Below are 23,503 nucleotides of genomic sequence, written 5' to 3' on the forward strand. Positions count from 1 at the left end.
AGAGAGAGAGAGAGAGAGAGAGAGAGAGAGAGAGAGAGAGAGAGAGAAGGTAAGGCAGCAAATTGATGTGAATTTTTTTCGGGGTGCTGTAGTCACTTTCCCAAAGTCACGATGATGATACTACGAAATGTGAATTTCACAACCAGATGTGTGAACCATTGGTCGAGCTCTCGATGTGTATAAATCGAAATAATGTAGCTCCAATAACAATCATTTATTGGGTATAACACATTAAGGAGATACTTAGCAGTTTATCATAATTGAAATTGATGGATCCGTAATGAAAAAGCGAAAGGAAAGGATCAAAGACCACCACCACAGCGATATATGGATCCATATATATATATACACATTGAGATGGCTACCTTATGGCTAAAAAATGTTCCAAATAATTCACGGCTCGGCTCGGCTCGGCTCGGTTCAGCTCGGTTCGGCTCGGCTCGACTCTTGAGACTGTTGTCTGACGCAACCGTCTCTCAATCTAAATGGGAACTATTTTAATGGGAGATTCGTGCATACGTGTGCACGGCTTTTGATATAAACAGATTTTCGTTGTTGTGAAGCGTACCTAAGTAGACCGAGGAGACGCACAATATGCCCACCACAAATAGACCGGGCGCACAAAGCGAATGGATTTAATTGTCTTCAGCTTTCAATGATCTCTTGCGGAAAATCTCTTGCGGTAATATCATCGATAATATCAATTTATTTTCATTCCGTTTTGCCTGTTTTTTTCTCTCCCTTTCATCATAGGACAGGTTGCACACACAGAGAGAGAGAGAGAGAGAGAGAGAGAGAATAGGAGCAGCCACCCGTTAATTTGGGTTAGATTTTCTTTCGTTTATTTGTTGGTTGGGTTCTTTATTCAGTCAAAATTTCTTTGTAAAAAATTGAAGAAAAAAAAGAGTAATGAAGCAGACGCACAAACGATCTCATTGTTCAATGTTCGATCGATGTACCACACGCGACCACCAACACAGAGCAGAACACAGTACACAAACACATCAATAACAATATCAACAAAAACAAAATGTTTTGACAATCGAAAATGGAAATCTCTAAAGAGCTCTAATGGTCTGTGATGGTATTAATGTCATACAATATACTGGTTAGAATACGGCGTTCGATAGCCGCAAGTAAACGTATCAAGTGTAGAAAATTGTGCGAGAACAAGAGAGCAAATAAATGCAAATACCCACAAAATACTCGCTTCTGATATTCACACCAACATAATAATCCACTCACTCGTTCTCACTTACGCATAAACAAGAACGATGCATGGGCTTGAGTGGGCGAGAGTCAGGAAAGTAGTGAAAGGAAGAGAAACACACATACTCAGACAAAGAGAAAACCATTGGAAATGTAGAAGCACTTCGCTTTCGGTGTTTTGCCTATTCAAAATATGTACGTGTTTATTGGTATTTACCGTTCCCTCGATGAATCTATTTATGTGAATTCGATTCAAATGTAGAATGAAATTGCGAAATGGCATTCGAACTGAAACGGCTATTCCGAACGTTGAAACTAAGAGAAATATACACCAATGTACAATACACAACCAAATATACACATATAATACGTCGATATACACACATATACACACACACATACTACTCAACTTGTCAATGGGATGCTGGATAGCCAAGAGCCATAAGCCAAGGGCCAAGACATCACTATTGAAAAGTGCACAAATTGTGTTTACGTAGATCTATGGAACATGGTTTTGAATGTTTAGTTTTCTTTTATTTGGCTCTTTCTCTCGCATTCATTCAATTCGAAACTCTGCGAATTGTTTGCGCGGTCACCGTGTTTACAGTGTTAAAAATTGAAGTGGTTTGTAAAATGTAAAAATGCTACTATTTTACGGAGTTGTATGTGTGTGCGTGCTTGCTGGAAATTTATTCGCGTTGATGCACAGTGCGATTGTTAGTTACCAAGCGCAAGCAAATGCCAGCGAAATGAGTATTCGTTCATTGTTAACATATTCGTTGGTGTATAATCTTATCGTATATCTAATGTTATCGCTTACGATTGCTTGCCATTTTCAATCTAAAATATGAAAGAATTTTGGGAGTCTTGGCTGTCGGTGATGCCTCGAAGGAAAAATTAAATGATTCAATTGAAATTATCGAGCGTTTAGATTGTCTACGAATGTATGATGGTTGGTTGGGTGACTGACTGGGTCGTTGAATGAGCATGTGTGTGTATGTGTCGCTTTCTTTCTCTCTCAGTCTCTCTGTATATGTTTTATCGTGCAAAAACTCACATTTTTGCGATAACAATACTCTGTTCATGAACATTCCGCCGGTTGATTTTATTTTGAATAGAATGTATTCATAATTAATTTTCAGTGTATTGTGCATACATAAGTAGGATACTTGAACGGCACAGCAAAAGTACACGGCAGTAACATCATTATAAAATGGCTTTTTAGTTTTTTTTTCCTGCATGCGCATTGTGTGAGTTTTCCACGTTGGAAACATAAACACAAAACAAATACACTACAAATTCTAAATTAATTCAAATAATTCTGTAACATTCAAACCGACCCATAATTTCTGTCGCTTCGTCGCATTAGTTTTTTTTTCCTTCACCTTCTCTCTCGCCCTCTTTCGCTTTATATTATTTGTGTTGTGCTTCATTATTATTGCTTTTGTTGTTGATGATGAAATTACAAATTCTCAATACACGTGGCATACTTTAGGTTTATTAATTATCATCATTAATAAATATTTACACGGAAAAAAAGTTTTGGAATGTGTTGGTTGTTTTTTCTTCCTTTTTCTCTCTATTTTGAGTGTGTGTATGTGTTTGTGTGCATGAGAGCCGGGCAACTGTATGTGTTAAAAGGATATAACATGAAATCCATTCAATATTCATACATGTACAATTTGCATAGCCATTACATTAACTATCATCCACTTGGCAAACTAATTTTCACATTTGAATTTCGGTTCGGTGGTCGCTTGCAGTAGCAAACATTTGGCGAAATGAACAAGCACATTGCAACCAGACGGAATGTGATTAAATAAGGGTAGTGTATTGTTTGGACGAGAGAAAATCAACACTTAAACCATCTGAATTAAGTGTGTCAAATGAAATTAAAAAAAATGCAGCAAATATTAATGGATATTTGTTCAAAAAGATACCATAAAAAATTGAGAACATTGGAATGAGGCACCTCAACCACAAATATATTTGATTTAATATTTTATTAATGAACATGTAACCATACATATCAACTCTAGCATTATGATGGCACTTGCGATCCATTCTAGGGGCGTTTATCAGTTGTTTTGGACGTTCGGATTGTTCTGTTCTATTTCTTTTTTTTGCATTTTCAACCCTCTTTATCGATATGCATATGACAGCCTAAGAACAAAATAACAACTTCTGAACTCTTTGCCGATAAATGAAACGAAAAAAAAACTTAGAGCAAAAAAGAAACAAATGAAGTTGCGAGCAAAAGTGACACAAGTGGGCATTGAGCGGGAAACACGTTTTTCACATTTTTCTCGCTACTGGTAAAAGACAGCGACTAGGTGTCTTCGGCGTATTTGTAGTTATTTCTATTTTCTACACACTCAATATTATAGCGACATCTATTATTAAAATAGCTTGTAGTAAACGCATTCATAGCATTTCACTGTAGTTGCGATGTTACCTATTAAATTCCCCTGTGGTATGTAGTTAACAAGTGTCAAACATGAATGTGTCAGTACTACAAGGGAACTTAATAGGAAACATCGCAACTACAGGGAAATGCTATAAATGCATTTACTACAAGCTATTTTAATAATAGATGTCGCTATAATATTGAGTGTGTACAATATTGCTCAACGCTCAATGGCTACTTGTATCACTTTTGCTCGCAACTTCATTTGTTTCTTTTTTGCTCTAAGTTTTTTTTTCGTTTCATTTATCGGCAAAGAGTTCAGAAGTTCTTTTTTCATTCTATGGGTGTCATATATATGTTAATTAGTTGTGCGCCATTGGCTAAGTTGAATATAGCGACAAACAACTGAAAGTGGCCAAATTGGTTGAATTCAGAACTTTCGTATAGACGAACGCATAATCAGCATTCAGTTATTCTTTTAACCAAGCGACTTATTTCAGACATTTTAACTGAACATTTTTTGTAATTGAAGTACTTAAAAGATGGGTTTAATAAGCAGTTCCTAATTTGAAGTAAACGATTTTTATGAATTGTTTCGAACAAATGCTTGAAACTTTCACAACGAAATCTACACATATTAATTGAATAATGGTAAAGTGCTGCAATCAAATGAAAGATCATCAACAACAACAATAACAACCGCACAAACAACTGAGGATCCTAGCACGGTTTGGTTTGGTGGATGATTAATTTAAATTTGTATAAATTGATGTCAACGCTCCATTTAATAAAAGCTCTTATGGTTTTGCGTGATGAATGGCAGGGACAATACATGCCACTGTTATTCAAATGGTCGTTCCCATGCAAAATATCCATCCATGGCAAGAGAGAAAAAAGAATGTCGAGCTCATTCATAAGCAGAAGTACTTTGAACATTGCACATTCAAAGTTAAATTAAAACAATGTAAACAAGATATTGTGTCCGCAGGCAGGCGGGCAGGCAATCAGTATAGAGGCTCACATACATGCACTCATATCTATGTACACTGTACAGTATACACAGTGGCTCGCTTTTAGTTTAGGATCTGTTTCGTTTCGTTTAGTTGATGGCCATATGTTATAACCGCACGACAGGTTAGGCAAAAATGGCGGCATTATATTTCCTTTATGCTAACTGCACTCTTTCTCTCTCCGCCACCGCCACCACAGCTGCTGCTGCTGCTGTTACTCGGTGTCTCACAACACACGAGAGCACTGGGTCCCATATGAGCGTGTGTGGGCTTGTGTTTGTGCCTGCTTCTGTGAAATGGGTTCATGATAAGCTCACATAAAAGGCGATAACGCTTTTCGTTCACTCACTTTCTCATTCACATTCACATTCTCTCTGTCTCTATTCAGCTATCTGGATCTCAGTCGGTCGTTCTCCGGGGCGGCTGGTTCTTTTCTTTTTAATGTTTTTCGCTTTATTATCGGCGTGTGAGTGCATGAATAGTTTTCTTTTTTTTTTCTCTTTCTCTCTCCACCACTATTAGTATGCATGGTAAAAAAGTTTCAGTTTCGGCAGCTCGACAGATAGGAATGCTGAATTAAGCACACTGGATGTTTTTGTGTGTTCTTGTTTCAGTATGCATGTCGCTATTTACACTGCACTCAACCATAAACATAACTAATATAGATAATCTAGGAGAATAACAATCATAGCACAGTAATAATCATCATCAAAAGTAATGAAAAGTTTCGATGTGTGTGTGTGTGTGTGTGTGTGTGTGTGTGTGTGTATGTGTGAGGCGGTGTATATATGGAAGAGAGAGTGCAGAAGAGAGATAGAACGAGAGAGAACGCATTGTCGGAACCGAAGGCATTCTCTGCCTTCACACATTTGACTAACGTCTGCTATTCGATGTATGCTCTGTTTTGTTCAGATTCATTTCTGTGCTGTTTTGTGTTCTGTTCTCGGTTGCTGCCACTACTGCTGCTGCTGCTGCTGCTGTACTCTCCTGCCATCTTTCTTCCTCTCTCTTTCTCTCCCTCTCTCTCGCTCTCACACTCTGTGCTAATATGATTTTTCGCCTGCTCTTTATGAAGAGCTTGCTGAATACTGAACACACTTTGTAATGAAAAACAAATACACATAACTTTCAACGCCATTGTTCGTCGTATATTTGATTTTGCTTGCGTTTGGGCACCGTTTATGTTTTACGAAGTTTATGCACGTGCATTTCACGTCATTTATGGGCGAAAATTCACATGCATGCGTCCAAAATTGAATGCCATACTTGTCGAAATGAACGTCACACGACACAGTCCACCTCCGTTTGTTCTATCTCTCTTTTTCTCTCTCTCTCTCGGCCTCAAGTCAGCATATCCGTTGTTGAGGTTTTCATTTAATTCATTTCTCGAGTTGACCAAAATAAATATGAAACCAAAACCAAAGCTTGAAAGCTTTTGAAAAATTGCGTGCGTCGCAGCAGAACAAGAATAATCTCGCATTTTGGGAGCCAAGCAAAGAGAACAAAAAAAATTGGGAAAACAAATGAATGAATGAAATACAAACATTTCAAGAAACCAACATATAATTTTGGGCCACTGTAGGTGCATGCCTTTTCTTCTTTTTCATCTTCCACTGACAATGAGTTTTGGGTGAAATTGCTCGCATTGCTTTAATTTTCCGATCGAATGCATTGATTTCATTTTTTTCATAAATGCCACTACACGTCATGTCGAATTTTTATCAAACAGTGAACTCCCGGGTTTTTTTCCTTTGTACACCATCGCACATTGAAAAAAACCAAATGGCACAAAGCCACTGTATTTGCTAGCCCACGGACAAATATGACCGATGCGATACGTATGGTCATTTCGTTCAAAATATGTGCTCCAGCTCCAATGGTACCGAACGCCCAGCTGACCACTTTGTGTTCACTTGTTATTGAAAACAAATATCGTTCGTGTTGTTCTAAAATTGGAGGCGGCTGTCGCCGGTTTTGTGAATTGATCCGTTGTTTTTTTTTCGGCCGTTGATGCTTTTTCTCGACACATATACATGGAAGACATACACTGACTTTTGAACTGCGTTGCACATTTTTGGCAAACGACAATTATGGGTAAATATGAAGAATGCCTGTATACAGTTTGATGATGATTACTCAATTTTCAAACTCATTTAGATTATGAATATCATCAAATATTTGGTCACAATTGGAACGAGGACGCTTGGCAAAAGGACTGTGATTAAACGATCATGATGTCAACATGTACTTGGATCTCAGCTTGATGAAATAATAAGTTTGTTATTGTTTGATTGAGCGGTCAAAGTTGATTTCCTAGAGAAGCGCACACAGAACAAAAAGAATTTAATATGCACATTCCTGGCGGATATAATACAAATGGCACTGACTGAAAATAGACCAAGTGAAATTCTTTGATAAAAGCGCCCACTTTTCTAAACACACCTCCTCTCTCTCTCTCTCTCTCTCTCTTCATCTCTTTCGTACATATAATCATGATATTGTTAGTCGGATGCATGTCGCTGGAAAACTGCGTACATTTTTCGATTTAACATGTGACTCTCTTGTCTGCATCATTGAAATTGCTGGGCAAATGTTTATTATGATTCGGCTGCAGTAGCAGCAGCAACAGTAGCAGTGGCAGATGCACGCGAATATTCGCTGCTCATCAAACTTGAGGGATTGCATTTGGTTTGGATTTATGTCGAGTTTTAAGCATGAATACATTCAGCAGCCAGCAGCATCATTGTTTATAACTGCACAAATCTATCATGAACTGTTTTCAAACCGCTCAAAGGCAACAAACGAAACATGTATTTGTTATTCGGTTTTGGTTGGCTCCATGCCTTGTTTTTCCACTTTTGACAACTTTTCTGCAATTTCAATTTTTCGCTCGAGATAAGAGCGAACAAAAAATGGAAAATAGCAAGAAAAGAGAGAGAGAGAGAGAGAGAGAGAAAGAGGATGATAGCATGCAGCCCATCTCTCGCCATCATCGATGTGAGTATGCACTGAGATACCGATGCACACACAAACTCAGTCACACTCAAACCAGAGAGTGAATGAAATAGACAAAAGCAACGGGGGCCTCTCTCTTTCTCTCTCTCTCTCTCTCTCTCTTTCTCTCGCTCAGTCTGAAGCCAAAAATACCACACCATCGTATTTAGTTACGTTTATGTATGTAATGATGTACGTGAAACCAAATCCGCTCGACACAAAAACACATATTATTCAGTTTGTTTTATTACCGCAAAACGTAATAAAGCGACTAAATGCACGCTATTTGCTGTGTTTGAAAATGTATTTGTCAGCAACCGACTGTGAAACTGTTGAATTCGATAAATAAATAAAAACAGAGCGAAACGGAACATTTAAAGTAGAGCTACACAGTACAGTGGTGGCAAACACGGCAGCACCATCCAGCAATGTCAATCGAGGGAAGACACGTTCACGTTCTCGTTTTTTTTCTGCTGTTTTTGACGAAAAAAAAAGCAGCAGAAAAAAATATTGTTTCGGTAATGTTGATGATATTAAAGTTTTGCGTGTAATGGAAAAGCCAACGAAGACATTTTGCCAACATAAAACATCCTGTCAACACGCTCACTTATAGTCATAGTAAATAGTTAATTCGAATGGTTACGGATGGTTTTTTATGTATACGATGCGATGTTGCGTTGACAGACGACAGAAAGATATGTCAAGTTTAATGCACATGTTTATGAAGTTGTCAATTTTTATTGGCTCAATTTTTACAATGCCAAATAAAATTTATTCGAAATTCCATGCGAACGCGACGACAGAGACAAGAGTGTCCTGATTCAATAGAAATTCCTCTATTTTTTCGGTCTTCTTTGTTTCTCTTTCTCTCTCTCTCTCTCGCTTTTTTTTTTCATTGTAAATATGTATGAAATGTGCATTCATATTGAAATTGATTAAAAGTTAATAAATTCCATGCATTTTGCATCGAAGCTGCTAAAGGAACGAATATGTTTCGACGAAAACAAATGGCAAACAACCATTACATGAAATGGGAGAGAGTGCGAGAGTGCGAGAGTGAATGAAGAAGAATGTTATTCGAACCAATAAAATGGTATTTTAAATAATTTTCCCAATGGATATTACTTTTGATGCGAAAATGGTTTACAGAAGTCGATAAAATTCAAAATCACTGAATAAATAGAATCAATCAGATGACGGTTTCGGGGGGTGCGAGTGTACGAATGTGTGTGTGTGTGTGTGTGTTGATGCTTGTGCATTTGGTTCCGATGCAATAGGGCATTCGTCAAACCATTTTTACAATTGCTGGTGTACAAAGTGGACAGTACACTGTGCATAGCGTATGTGAAAATTCCACAAAGTGGAATGCAGGTATAATCATGAGCAAAACCACGAAAAAGGCATCAATGCGATCGAATACATGGAAATAATTTAATTTCACCAGTCAATTATCGCTGTCGAAGCGAACCAGCCTCACAATTCAATTTATGGCGAATATTTTTTTGTTGCCCTTCTCCAACATCAATTGTAAATTAAACAACTCAACCGCATCGCGCACACAACAAAGTGAATCGAATTTTACAAAACAATCTCTTTAGGCCTTTAAATTGCTACCCCGTCGCCCGTAAAAGGCAAACCATGTGCCGTGCATTATAATTTATTCAAATATTGAAAAATAACAATCACAATATGCGCTCATGCGCGCATTCACGCGCACCGCGCTCATTCACTCAGTCAATTCACTCATTCACTCACTCACTCAGCCGATCGCTTACTGGCTCAGCACATAGAGCGAGATCGCGAGACGGAGAGGGAGCTTTGAGTTTACATTTGATCGAATACGTCGAATGATGAAGTTTACCATGATTAGTTTCAGTTGTTTGATTGTAACCACGAACAATGTGCACACAAGTTCTATTTAACTAATTTGATTACAAAGTAATTTCATCTAGAAACCAATTCATGCACGCATTCCGCACTCAACTCGCCGAATTGGCGGAAATGGGCGCACAGACAGAAGGAAATTTGGATTCACGAAATTGGCTTACTTTTTGTGAATGTTTGTGTGTGTGTCGTCGTCGTCGTTTCTCGCACATAAAATCACATTGGCATATTTGCCGGAAACTCGGCACTCAAATGTGACTGTGCGAAAAAGAGAGAGAGACGGTGGGGGCTGTGGGCGCAATGTGAATATGTGACTGTGACTCGGGTAACCATTAAAAAGCGATGGATTTGCACGTTTGTTCGCCCAATGTTTGCTTTTCTCCTGCACTTCCTCTTCACTCTAAAAACAATTCAAACACATTTGTCACAATTTGTAATTAATTCGTACATACGAAGCGATTAAAATGTAATGTTGTGTGTTCGGAAAAACGGAAAGTAAAACACACGAATTTAACAATTTACGCGGTAAACACTTCTAATAGTGGTGGCATTTTCTCTCTTTTTTCCCTCCTCCCGGCACCGTGATCATTGCTTCAACATTCAACATTTAGGCAACATTCGCATGCATCACAGGCGGAAAAAATCAACATTGATAGAGCGAGAGAGAGAGAGAGAGAGAGAGAGAGAGAGAGAGAGAGAATTGTGAGTCTTGTTTAATTTATCCAATCGTTTGGCGCGGATACCGAATGAAAGTGACACACCAAACATCGAACACAGCGATAGAAAGAGCGAGCGATAGTGGGATAGAGAGGGAGAGAGTTTTGTATGCCTTGGGCCAAACAAAAATTAAATACACAGCTAAAAGTTGATGTTTGTTTTTTTCGGCGCTCAAATGTTTTTTTTTTTTCACTCATTCGTTCGCTGATTCGCACTCGATCGCTTTCTCTCACTGTATGTATATGTGCAGCAGTGGCGCATATAGAACCAGCATCGAAAAATGAAAACAATCAAAGAATTTAAGCGACAATTTTCTTGATTAGGCCGCAATTTCGAAAGAGTTTAAATGCAATCAGCGGTAATTTTGTTCGGTGCTGTGTGCGAAATTTGCACTTCGCATTATATTTAATTTATAGGCAACATATTTATATCGAACGATCATGAATAAATAACATATTGTGCGCCTGTGCGTTTATGCGCTCGTGTATCAGAAAAGTTATTTTCTCTCTCTCTCTCTCTCTCTCTCTCTCTCTCTCTCTCTCTCTCTTTCGCCTGTTGTGGTTGAGAGATGATTTTATGCAATTTAGAATATTTATGCGCTTTGTTTGAGCAGTCTTACGAACGAACAGAAGAAGAAAAAAATGCTCGGCTTTCAACCAGTGTGTTTGTGTTGCCGTTGCATTTTTCTATAAATATTAATTATTTTATTATAATAGCGGTGAGTAGCGTTACGTGCGTCGGTTGGCTCTCTTTTTTCGGATTTTCTTTTGCTCTCTTTTTTTGCAATTTTTCTCTTTTCCTCTCTCTTTCTTTCTATTTTTCGTTTGGTTTGTGTGCTTTGTTTGCACTACTCGTAACTTAACATCATCTGATCAAGGGAAATGCAGACGTATTCATTGTCTTTTTAGCATTTGTTTACGCATACGTGTTACAATTAGTTCGGCTACATTTTGTATAGGCACTTTGCGGCTAAAGCCATATACACACACTGCTCGGATAAAGGGAAAGAAACACAACCGCAGCAGCAGAGAAAAAAATAAGCAGCAACAACAACAATAATAAGAAACGAAAATGAGAATTACTCGCAAACGAAGTCGTCGTGATAAGAGCTGAAAATGTCGCAGAAAAAAAAAGAACAACACATTCATTCTTATGTAGATGTGCCCAGCCTGAACGACATATACAGACATACACACACACACACACACACACACACACACACACCACAGTTACAAATAGCAAATATTGGACTAGGCAAATGAATGAGTTGCTCTTCATTCGTATTTTTTTTTCGTCATCTCTTCACGAGTTTTAATTAAATAACCGCGGTCTGGTCATCTTTAATTGTACCTTTTTCTATATATATATATATTTCTGGATATACGTATGTATATTCGCATTTTGTTCTCTCTTTTTGTGCTCAACGATGACAAAAAACGCAAGGGCATTTTATGCTTATAAATTAACACGACGATGTTCGCGTTGCGCTATTTTTTTTATTACCTTCGCTTTTGTCTTTGCCACGCATTCGCACCTACTAGTGTGTGTGGGTTGTTTAGCTCTAATTTTTATTATCTCTATTTAGCAAGAGAACAAGGTGCGTTCAGTCCACTGGCTCCTCATTTATATTTGTTGTTTGCCATTTTTATGCTATCTTTTCGACCCGCAAACAAATACTTGGTCGGAAGAATAGAAAAAAAAATGTTGCCATTACATTTGAAAACGCACAACCGGACTGAAATAGTACGTTACGGTATGATATGGGATTCTTTGGAACGTTTTTCATCATGACATTTTTTTACTTTACACGTAATCGACTGCAATATTTCATCCAAGTATCACGCAAAAAAAAACACACACAAACACCAGAAATGAGCGTTTTCCATGAGCACATAATTTTAATGGTTAATAATGGTTATACGGAACGTACACCAATAACAACAAAAAATAAAGAATCTCAAATGTATCCAGTTAGTGCACTCGAGATGTAACACACCGTTATCGATACAATATTTCCGTTTGTTCAGGAAATTATGGATTCTGGATGAAAGAAGCAAAAAATGCGAAACGAGCAAACACAAAAAAAAAATAAAGATGGAAGAAGTAGCTGAATAGTAGAGAATAAAACCCATTAAATATAGTCGGAAGCGAGAAAAGAAATCTATCGGGTCGATAGATGTGCGATAAACAGACAATAATCTTATAACATTTCCGTTCTGATAAGTAATTTGTTTTTTTCCTTCTCTCTCTCTCTCTCTCTCTCTCTCTCTCTCTCTCTCTCTCTCTCTCTCTCTCTATCTATGGGCCAGGTAGCAATAAAACATCTGCAGTAGCGATAGCAGAGCAAAAAAAAGAGATGTCTATTTCGGTGCGCTTGTAATGATTTCTAGGCAGCTTCATAGACATTTGTGTTTCCATGCGTGGCGCTAAGATGCATAACCATGACCAAAAATTCAATTGAAATAATTAAAACAGCATTACCATCCACGGCGTAATTCTTTTTCTATGCTTTTTATGTGGATGTGTTGTGCGCGCGCGGTGCATCGAGAAACAACCGAGAAAGGCGAGAGAGAGAGAGAGAGAGAGAGAGAGAGAGAGAGAGAGAGAGAGAGAACGAGAGAAGAAAGAGTTGAGCACCGGAGAACACGAACGAAAGACCATTTTAATGGTGGACGATAAAAAACTGAGAAAACAAGCGTAAATTGATGGAAGAAGCAGAAACTTGAGCATAAAATTTACAGGAAATATTCCAAGATGAAGTAATTGTTTGAACGAAACAATTAATTCTTAATGGCCGACCGTGATGCACATAATCATTTCCAATATTGTTGCCTGCGTTACTCTCGCCATAATGAGGTTTTGTGCGTACTTCATATTTTGCAATAAATACTACACACACAACCTCTTTTCTGTAACACGCTGCTTTGGTGCCGTCTTATTATTGCTATTATTGGTGTTGCTGGTAGTGGCTGCTACTGCTGCTGCAGTTTTCAGCCCCCGAATGCTACCGTGCCCCACACTTTACACGGTCAAGCGTTGCTTGCATTTTTAATTTCATCAGCTTATTGTGCAGTATGCTATTTAACAAATGGGGCGGTGAAAGCTCATTGCTTTTGCCGTGCACATACAAAGGAGCAATTGCTCCTGTTCCACGGATCGCATTATTGTCTCGCCAAATAAAAATTCAAATTAAAAACCGTACAACGAATAAAAGGAACAAGAAGAAGAAGAAGAAGAAGAAGAAGTGAAAGAGAAAAAAAAACACACACACATTTTCACCAAACACTATGAACCAATTACCGTGAATGTTACCGATGCCATCCAATGGCATCGTCTCATCAACCTATTAACATTCAGTTGAAATGCGCCAATTTGACGACCGACACCACTATACACATTCATAGTTTTGTCTGCATTTCAATTTTGGCTGTGTGTGTGTGTGTGTGTGTGTGAGAGAGAGAGAGAGAGAGAGAGATTGTGTGTGTTTGATTGTGTCTCGAATAATTAGAAGGGTTTTTTGTGTGTGTATGTGTTGAATTGAATATCTTACCATAGTTTCTCTACCGTTGAATTGGTGGCTGCTCTTTTTCGGGATGAAGTCTTGACTGATGCTGTTGCGACTGGTGTCTGTCGTATTGTTTATAGAGTATTTTTTTGTCGTTATTATTAATTTTTATTACAGCGCGAACAATTGAAAAATTACTTCGACTCCGCAATCATCAAATTGAAATAAAAACAAATTTAACAACAGGAGAATGAAACAAATAAAAAATTTACACGAAGAGCACTTCTGAACACATGGCAATTTGCAGTTATCATTTAGGAACAAAAGCATTTAAATGAGCGTCATGAAGTGCGATTTTTATGCGCTTACAAGATTTAAATATTTTAACCAAAAAAATAAAACGTTTTACGATCGTTTCTTAATCAATTAATTCCGAAATAGCAAATTGTGCAATGTTGCCAGACACTCAGACACCGGAGTCAATTCGATTCGCGGAAATTGAGAGAAATCTTCGCAATAATTCGGCCTCATCATAACGATTATACATATACATATGTCCGTATTTTATCAGAGTGTATATTGTGTTGAACAGATGTGATTAAGACTATTATTTAATGCTGATTGCATTCATCAAATTTCGTTTCCGTGTTTATTGCACCGTTGACAGTTATATGTGATTCGCAGCACGTTCGATTATCATTTGTTTATAGTGGAATAAATGACGAGATTGTTGTGGCGGTGGTTGCTTTTGTTGTTGAACAACGGCACAACAACGGGTTTTGATCGATGCGTGAATGCGAATCGCAATGAAACGGGAATAGTTAAGCCATGAATCTGGAATGCGTTTTTGGCAAAATGAATTCAGTCAAGATTTTTGTGTTGAGCAAATTGTTGAATATTTCATGGTTGCGCATTTTCGGGAGATTTAGTTTGAAATTTAGTGTATGTATGGATCTTATTTTCAAATGCCGATTGCCAGTATGATATAAACCACGCGCGCTTTTTGCCAACAAACAATGATGGAAAACCAACTGAAAATGCGTTAGCATGCAAATGTAAAAATGCATGGGGAAAATCTGTTTGATTTGAAAATGGAATGTTTGGCTTTCATTTTTCGAGCCGAATGCATTGAATAGAAAATGAGATTATGGGCGGCTTGCTGGTAAAAGGCAGCAAATCAAATATTCCAATTGATTTCATTTACTTTCGGAATTGATGATTTTCTCTCTCTATGTTTTGCTTATAAACATTCCGATGGAAAATTGTTACGTTCGATCGTTTTTTTTTCTCTTTGGTTTCTAAAAAGAAAATGGCCATTTTGGTTTTTCTTTTCTTTTTTTTGGGGGGGGGGGCTCTTTTTTGTTTGGTTTTGTTTTAAATCATTAAAACAATCATTTGCAATTACCGTCCTGAACGTTCGTTAATATGCACAGTTGCACAAATTGTGAAATACCACTGTCTGTGAACAAATTGGCACTGGGATTATTAAGCAAGTAATCATAAATCGATTGATGATTCGATGTGGCTGTGGTTGATGCTACTGATGTGATGGCTGCTTGTGTCGCTATCGCCGAATCGGTTAGCAATTGCCTTGAATTGATTTGGATATCGGTCGCTGTGCAATGGCCGGCGCTGCTTTTTTCATTCGCGGATGCAACAACGATCGCTTGTGTACTCTGGCCGACGTTGTTCGTATTCGGTTTTATTTTAATGCGAAGATTAACATATTGTTGATCATGTACACAATAATTGCTGTTATTATGATGAGGAGGATTCAGTGGATGGGATACAATTGGGTTATTGGTTATTGGTGTCGGTGGTGGTAGTGCTAGTGGTGGTGTTGGATAGAATGTGTATTGATTTGGGTATAAATTGGGATTTGTTAGTGAGTTCCACGCGTAACTATGCGAATAGACGGTGTGATGACGGCGATAAAAGTTTGCTTGTGTGCTATTATTCTGATTGGTATTATTATTTGCTATGTATGTATTGAATGCGTTGGCCTGATGCACAACCACACTTGGATTACAATCGCTTGATTTGAACAGACTAAACGGTTGTGTCACATACAGTGGACGTGTTGCGAGGCTGCCTGGGAAATACGTTGTGACGAATCTATGCGTTTTTCTAAGTTCTCGATAAGTTTTACGTTCCGCTTGATTTAATTCAATTAAATTCCAGTTCAACACTTTCACCTTTCGTTCGTAACTTGTTCTTTCTTCTCTCTCTCTCTTTCTGTCTTTCGCTTCGACTCGATTCTTTTCGATTTCTGTTTTGTTTTATTTTGTTTAAGTGGGTTTTTTTTCTCTCTTTCTCTCTCTCTATCTCTCTGTTTGATTCGTGTATTTGGTCTTGTCACTACAGTGAATTCAGCACACAGAGTTGTGTCGTGTGGCTTTTTGCAAAATGCTTTTGCTTTTCACGCACAACAAAATGCGATAGTTGTCACTTTTGGTACGTGTTTTGTTTGCCGAAATGACAAAATTTCAAATATTCTTCAGGTATTTAGATATATTAAATGTGTTGCATAGCAATATGGATTTAACGTCACGTGCCTCTACTATGTTTGTTATGCCTTTTTTCGTATTTTTTTTTCTATTTCTCTCTTTCGGTTCTTCATCCACTGTATTCACCAGGGATAGCAACTTATTTTGACTTTTGTTTTTGTGAAATGCGCTTATGGATCGTTTTATTGAGCACACAGAAACAAAACCAAAACAAATCTCACACAAAAGCGATATTGTTGACAAGTATAACACATCCAATTAAAGTGATTAGGTTCACGAATCCTTTTGGATTTTTGATGGTATTCTCCGAATAAATATATGACTTTGACACTTCGTTTTTGTTCTTCTATTCAATCAATAACGAACAGAATGTGATGGTGTTGATTGAAATAACCTATTTGTAATGCGTTTTACTGAGTTTTTTTTTCTTAATTCACGGTCTTTGATATAGCTCTTTTTTATTATTTTGATTATCTTTCTTTCTTTCCTTTTAAATGTCAATCACGATTGGCTATACTAGATATTGCACTGAAAGCACCTAAATTTCTTTCGCCTGACGATCGTATCGTATTCTAATGGATTAATTAAATTCGTTTAAATTCGAACACTTTGTTCGATTCACACAAAAATTGTGTTGATTTACTTGTGTTCGGTTTAAATGATTTTTGTTTGTTGGGCAAAGGCTGTTTGAAACAACAACAACAACAACAACAACAACAACAAAAACAATCTGATCAGCGGCGCGTCGTTTCTGAGAGCTGGCAAGAATTCGAAAATTGTTCCAAATAAATGATTACATCGAGCTAAAAACCACGAACGAATCAATTCGAATGAAACGCGTTGAAAATGCACTTCTTCGTTTGCAACAACTATTGAAATGCCTATGTGCTCTTTAAAAAAAACCGACTACTAGTCGTGCGCACGCACACACAAAGCCCAGTAATACTGTTTTTTTCTTCTCTCTTCTGTGCTGCGTTGTTTGATGGTGTGCTTCGTTCTTTTCTTTTCTTTATTTCGTGTGTTCGATTCTTTATCTTGTGTGTTTACTGCTGCTTTCTGTTCAGAGCATAAAAGATGCTACAAATTCGAATAGGAAAAAGTATGAAGAAATTCCATCTAAAGCATACACACAATGCAAATGCTATAAAAGCCAACGAACAGAATGCAGCAAATGATGCGAAAGAAGATGCAAGGTTCGTGTGTAACACAAACCGGTTTTGCCTTTTTTTTCTTTCTCTCACTCTCTCTCTCTCTCTCTCTCTCGCTCTCGCTGTCGCCTATCTACGCGAGAAAATGCAACTTCAACTGATGCACGACTTTTGGCGAGTGTCTGCAAATGTGATTTTGTATTTATGTATGCGAAACGCTCCTATTTCAATCGGTCTGTGCTCCTTTTTCTACAAATGAAAAAGACAGCCAACGACGAAACGAAGAAGAAGAAGAACACAAATTGTTGGCTCTTTCGTTCGCTGTTAATCGTAGTTGAGATGAACACTTCTCTTGTCTTATTTCTGTTTCTGCTTTGTTTTCTTTCTTTTTTCTCTTTCTTTCTGTGTTTGTATCGTGGCGTGTGTGTGTTTTTTTTTCTTCCTATATTTCGCGTTGCTCTGCTTGAAAACTTTTTCAGCGTTGCACACTGACGAAGAAAGCCAAAGCGCGAATAAGCTATAGATAGCAAACTACTACACTTGCATTAAAATAGCAAGTTGGTTAGCTGTTGTGTTCTAAGACACACCGAGAGAGAATTTGCTTTTCAACTAATTTCTCTTATGATTCGCTTTTCATTTCTTCTTCGGCAATGATGATCGCGCGCGTATGCGTTTGTGTGAAGGAAATTGGCCGAGTGGCGGTGGTGTTGGTGGTGGTTGGTTGACGTGTTCAATAATTATCTAAACACACGCATACACCGAGAATGGTCCACAGCGCTTAATACTGACACTGCATACACACAGTAAATTGCAATGCAATTCGAGAAAAACAAAACAATTCGCTAGTATGGAACACTCTGCCTCTTCGTTTTGTTCTTTCTTTCTTTCTTGTTTTTTTTTCTCTGTTTCTCGTCCGTACCAAAATAGAGACGAGAGCAAGAATTGCGCGCGCGAATCCGTGTGTATATGCAACGCACACACCGTCTCGCCAACCGAATATATTATGTGTGTTCCAGAACTTGATCTCAGGAATGAATGAACAAAAAAAAATCAGAACTTCTCTCTTTCTCTGTCTCTGTCTCTCTCTTTCACTCTATTTATGACAGCGCAAAACAAAAATGCTGTGTTTATTTAAAAGCATTTTTTGTTCATTCCAGCTCGGAACTGAACAATACGGTTTAACGTGTTTGTAAATGCTAGAAAGAGCAGCAGTTAAACAAAACGAAATTGAAGAGAAAAAAAACAAACAAACTATATGTATCAGTTATCAGCTTTTTGCTGCGCTTGCCGCCGTCGTTTTGTTTTAGTTACTAACGTGTATGTGTAGATGTTAGCTGTGTGTATGAGTTGCGCGGTATATAGATGATTCGCTTTTTATTTTATCTTTTTTCTTTCTTTTACTAGCGAATTTTGCCGCTTATCCAAATACATTTAGATGACGTTGATTCTGATTTATTTGTGTTGAAATATGAAAAAATGTACAAATATTTTTTCTCGTTCGTTTTTTCTTATTCTTTTTCCTCTGTAGTTGTTGTTGTTGTATCCCGAAAAGTGTACAATCCAAGAAATATATGACTTCTTGGCGAATGAGTTTGTCGAGACACGGACACCAACCAATGCACAAATAAATTTCCTAAAGTTTGTTTCGGTTGCACGTTTGTTCGCTTTCGTGGTGTTTTAAGTTCGCTTCGCGAAATATCGCGTACAATATTTGTATATGTTTATTTGACTGAATGACTGACTGACTAAACGAACCGGGCGACCACCGAGTGAGCGAGTGAACGAGCTAGCACGACGCGATTTGAGATAGAAACAGGGACAGAAGAGATTACCGTCGCGCAAGAAAGACTAAACAAGATGAAAAAAGTACCGTCTCTACACGTATATAAATTCGGCTGTGTGTGTGTGTGTGGTTTTGCTTTTGTTTCCTTCTGTGTTGCTTTTATCTCAATAATAAATTAATATTGACTTAAAAATATCACTATATATTCCCTCTAGATTAAATTCTTGTTTATTTTTCTAGATTTTTAAACCGTACGGGTTTTTCTTTTCTTTTCGCTCGCGTTTTTTTTCTCTTTTTGGCTCAACCGCTCGGGTAGTTCGATTTCGATTTTTCGTTCCTATTTTCCGCTTTGATTTGGTTGTGGTTTTCAGTTTTTGGGCTTATTAGATCTGTTTCAATCGTTCGCTTTGTTTAAATATTTGCTAATAAACCGTATCTAACCGACTGAATCGATTTACTTGCAGACTGATGTTGTTTTATTTTTTTTTGTAAGCAAAATCTTTCGATTTATGTTCGCTTTGCAAATTGCGTGCTTTTTTGTGCGCTTTTCCAAAATTACGCTTTACTCATTCAGATATTGACGCTTTCGATCAAATTGTTATGTGTTAGTGGCGCCTCAGGCTGAGCGTTCACCGTAAAACAGATTGTCGAAAAAGAGTTTGATTTTCTTTTCTGCTGTTAGAAATTGCCGTTTCACACCAAATATTTAGCCTGGATACTTCTTCAGAGAACACCGCTCATCAATGATTAACAAAGAGGTGTGCGTGAATTGTACCGTTCGATATTATGTACTATATAAACTGCCTATTAAGATTGTCCCTATCAATTAAATACAATTTGTCTATCAATCACATATATAATACACTTGCTGCAATTATTCATATGACACTTGTCATTTGTATAACGTGACGTTTTAAAATCTATGCTATTAAAGATGGGGAAAAATAGTTGTAGAACACAGAATTAGTTTGTGTGTGTGTGTGTGTGTGAGAGAGTTGATGAGTGTAAAGATTTTTGGCGAAAAAGATTGTCTTAGGTTTCTATTTGATTAAGTTTGATTGGTTTCTTTGATTAAATCTATGATTTTGATTGTCGAAACGCGATCTTGATCTTATAAATAAGAAATAAAAAGAAATCAAAATGTTCAAATGTTTAACCTACATATATAAATTATTACACATCAAGTGCATGTACAACAACACTCGAAATTCTTAAATTCTTTTTTTGTGACTAAATTTAATTAGTCTAGCTAATCTTGGCTAATTTTTCTCAAGTTCACAATATTTAAACTACGGTGAGCTATGAACAGAAACACAAATGTTTCACCTAAATGTAATTCCGTTCGTTCGGTGCTTTGATTTTCAAAGCTGCGTTTTTTTTTTCACTTTTCAAATATAAATATCAGAAAATTTTCTTACTTTGATCTCAATTATGCTAAAATCTACACAGAAAATAAAATATTCCCTTAACACGCGGTGTTTGATAAAATTGTTTCGTTTGATTATGTGAGCGTGTGTGTGTGTGTGAATGGTGAAAATTTGGTGAAAAAAAAATTCGGAAATGTGTCAACACGTCGGCGTCGCTTTGTGAGTATGATCAAGAATTTGCCGGTAAGCAACAGGATCGATCAAACAGTATGCAAAATACGACAACCGCCCCAGTTCGAACTATACTAACTATAAATACTCTTGTGTACTGGTTTCTGTTTGTTTCGGAAATCTTTCGTGTATATTTTGTTTATGAAAGTGATATGTAAATAGTAAACGCTTGCTACATCATCTTTCTTGTTGCTTGTTCTCTATGTGAGTTGATGCTGTTGAAGTGTGTACACAAAAATTGCTTAGGTCGAAATTATGAATACTCGTTTCCAATTGAAAAATACACCAATTTACTTACTGCTTAAATCGAATTCTTTGGTTACTTTAGTGTTTGCTTTGTGTGTATGTGTGTGTGTGTGTTTGAAAATCGTGTAAATAAATTGGATTTCTTTCAATGATAATGTTTTTTTTTTCTGAATTAATCCTGAAGAGCTGATAACAGTGGTTGTTCAGGATATTTTCTTAAACTTAAACACTGATTTTATGACTGTTTTTCACTAAATTTTCTCTTTTTTATGATGATGACAACGGATTTATTCTGTTTTGCTGTTTAAAAAAAACGGTCTTGGTTTTACTCACGGTTATTCCTTTCTTTGATATGGCGGTTTTAATTTAATTTTCTTTTTGATTGCTCAGAAATAGTCAGCTTTTCTCTCGAATTTTCGTTTATTTGTATTAATTACGAACGTGTTTCTTCGAAAGGGGAGTCTTTAAATGCGGACACACTCAATTTGAGACAAACAAACTTGATGGAGACAAAAACATCGGCTGAATATACAAATATACATTCAAAAAGCAAATTTTTTTTTTGTTAATTAATACGATTTAAATAACAATTCTATTTATTAAATCAATGCACTCTTTCACAACTGTATTTGGTATTTTTGTTTTGTTTTGTTTTGTTTTGTGTGTGTGTGTGTGTTGGTTCTTTCGGGTATAATTCTATTTTTCCCGATTTTACTATTATTTACATAACTTGACAGCGCCGTTCATTCATTCAAAAGTGGTAGCTGTCAGAGTTTGTTAAATGTGTTTACTTGTCAATTTCTCGCTTTTGTTTTGCTTCGAATAAAGTTCTTTCCCTCGTCGTTTATATTATGATCCAAGTCATAATCAAAAAGTGTTTCCCTCTTTCACACTGTGTGCGTATGTTTCGCACTGACTGGTTGTCGTCAGACAATTATTTCTTGTGATTTTTCGGCGAAATGCAACAAATACGCCCGGCAGACGAAAACAAGCGAATTTTTGTTTCCTTCAAGCGATTGACTAAAAGTGTGTTTGTTATGCTTTAGCTCTGGCTGGTATTTTTCTTCTTTTTTTCTTGATTAAAATTTGTTTTTTTGAGTTATTTAAATTGTTCAAGTCTTATGTGTGTTTGTATTTTGTAGCACAAAAGTACAAGTTGTTGCTATTGTTTCGTTTCGATCTAGCCGTTACTTAATGTTTTTTTTTTGAATGGTGCGCTCGCAAAAGCAGCACTTTTTTTCTTGCTATTCGCTCCGTGAAACGGTTTCGTGATGTGTGAATGATGGTGATGAAGTTGTGTAATGAGTTGGTGTGTGTGTGTGTGTGTGTGTTGTGATGAGAGATGAGACGGGAATGAAAGAGAAAAATGATTTATTTGTGTCAAGGAGGAGAGCACACAGGATGTAGAAATGGAATGTGGCTGAATTGGGATGTTGTTGTTGTTTTTCGTCCTTTATTTTTCGTTTTTATGATTATTATTATCATCGGCTGTGGTAGCGATGCCTGCTAATCGTTTTTTTATTCGCGGCCAGAGTTTGACGTATGAATTTTGCAAAAATTCAGGAGAGCGAGAGAATGAGGAATACGCAAATTTATTAACCGACAGCAATCGAAGTCAAAACAAGAAAAAAAAAATTCAAATCAAATTCGACGAATATAAAACCAGTGATAGTTGGTTGGTATATCTATTAGCGAGGACAAGTTTCGATTGAAAAATGATGATTTTGAGTACGTGGTGTATTGGAACCGTTGAATGCTTGTCGCTGGTTAAGGGATAGATTTGGTCGCACACGTTTTTCTTTTGCTTATGTGATGAATGACGCCGTTGAGCAGCAACAATTAATAAACAAGTCGTGTGTTGCGGTGTGTTTCTTTATCTCTCTCTTTCGCTCTCTCTCTCTCTCTCTCTCTCTCTCTTGCTATATGGATGATCTTCCTTTAATAGCGGATCTCTCTTCGCAAGCGAAACGGTTTTTCTTTTTTTCTTCTGTTATTTGATTGCAGTAGCACCGATACTATTTTATAGATATAGTAGTATATGAACCTGAACAAACAACACAAGTTTATCAATTTTCAATTGAAATCAAAATCTATGTTTTTAAATGCGATTTAATTTTAATAACAAGTTCAAATGCGGAATTTTCGTATTTAGCTTCGGGGAGCGAGGGAGCTCACTCACTCTCTTTCTCTATCTATCCCTACTAATAGGACCGACCGAATGAATCGAATTTTCGGAGATTTCAATCTATCTCTCGGCTTTCATCCCGTTTAAATATATATCAATATATTTTGGAATACGCGTGTTTTGCGTGTGGTTTTTCAGTTTCAGTTGCAATTTCAAATATATTCATTCGCCAATTGGTTTTCGTTTTGTATTTTTCTATATTATGAAAATTTCAAATCAATTTACTCTGATTGGTATTTTGATCTATATCATTTATTTACTTTTGATACTTTCTGTTTTTTTTTCTCTTCGTATTTAGATAATCAACTGT

The 23,503-nt window shown here is 36.9% G+C and overlaps 1 protein-coding gene across 14 annotated transcripts in view; it reads right to left on the reverse strand.

The window, feature by feature from the left end:
- LOC129579330 (polypyrimidine tract-binding protein 1) overlaps positions 1 to 23,503 on the reverse strand; it is a 209,128-nt gene that overhangs the window by 69,075 nt on the left and 116,550 nt on the right. For 3 of the 14 annotated variants that reach the window (XM_055469323.1, XM_055469322.1, XM_055469321.1), the window contains exons 1-2: positions 15,132 to 15,999; positions 13,772 to 13,848 (exon numbers count right to left, since the gene is read on the reverse strand). The exons of 8 other annotated variants lie outside the window; for them this stretch is intronic. In XM_055469323.1, coding sequence (XP_055325298.1) covers positions 13,772 to 13,774 — 3 coding nt within the window. In that variant the 5' untranslated portion in view covers positions 13,775 to 13,848; positions 15,132 to 15,999. Of the gene's footprint in view, positions 1 to 13,771; positions 13,849 to 15,131; positions 23,053 to 23,503 lie in introns of those variants that run through there. 3 more of the 14 variants (XM_055469334.1, XM_055469333.1, XM_055469335.1) reach the window with 2 other exon arrangements.

This window comes from Sitodiplosis mosellana, unplaced genomic scaffold (genome assembly GCF_009176505.1).
Source record: "Sitodiplosis mosellana isolate CC-2019 unplaced genomic scaffold, AAFC_SMos_1.0 Smas_scaffold_6226, whole genome shotgun sequence".
NCBI classification, from domain to species: Eukaryota; Metazoa; Arthropoda; class Insecta; order Diptera; family Cecidomyiidae; genus Sitodiplosis; species Sitodiplosis mosellana.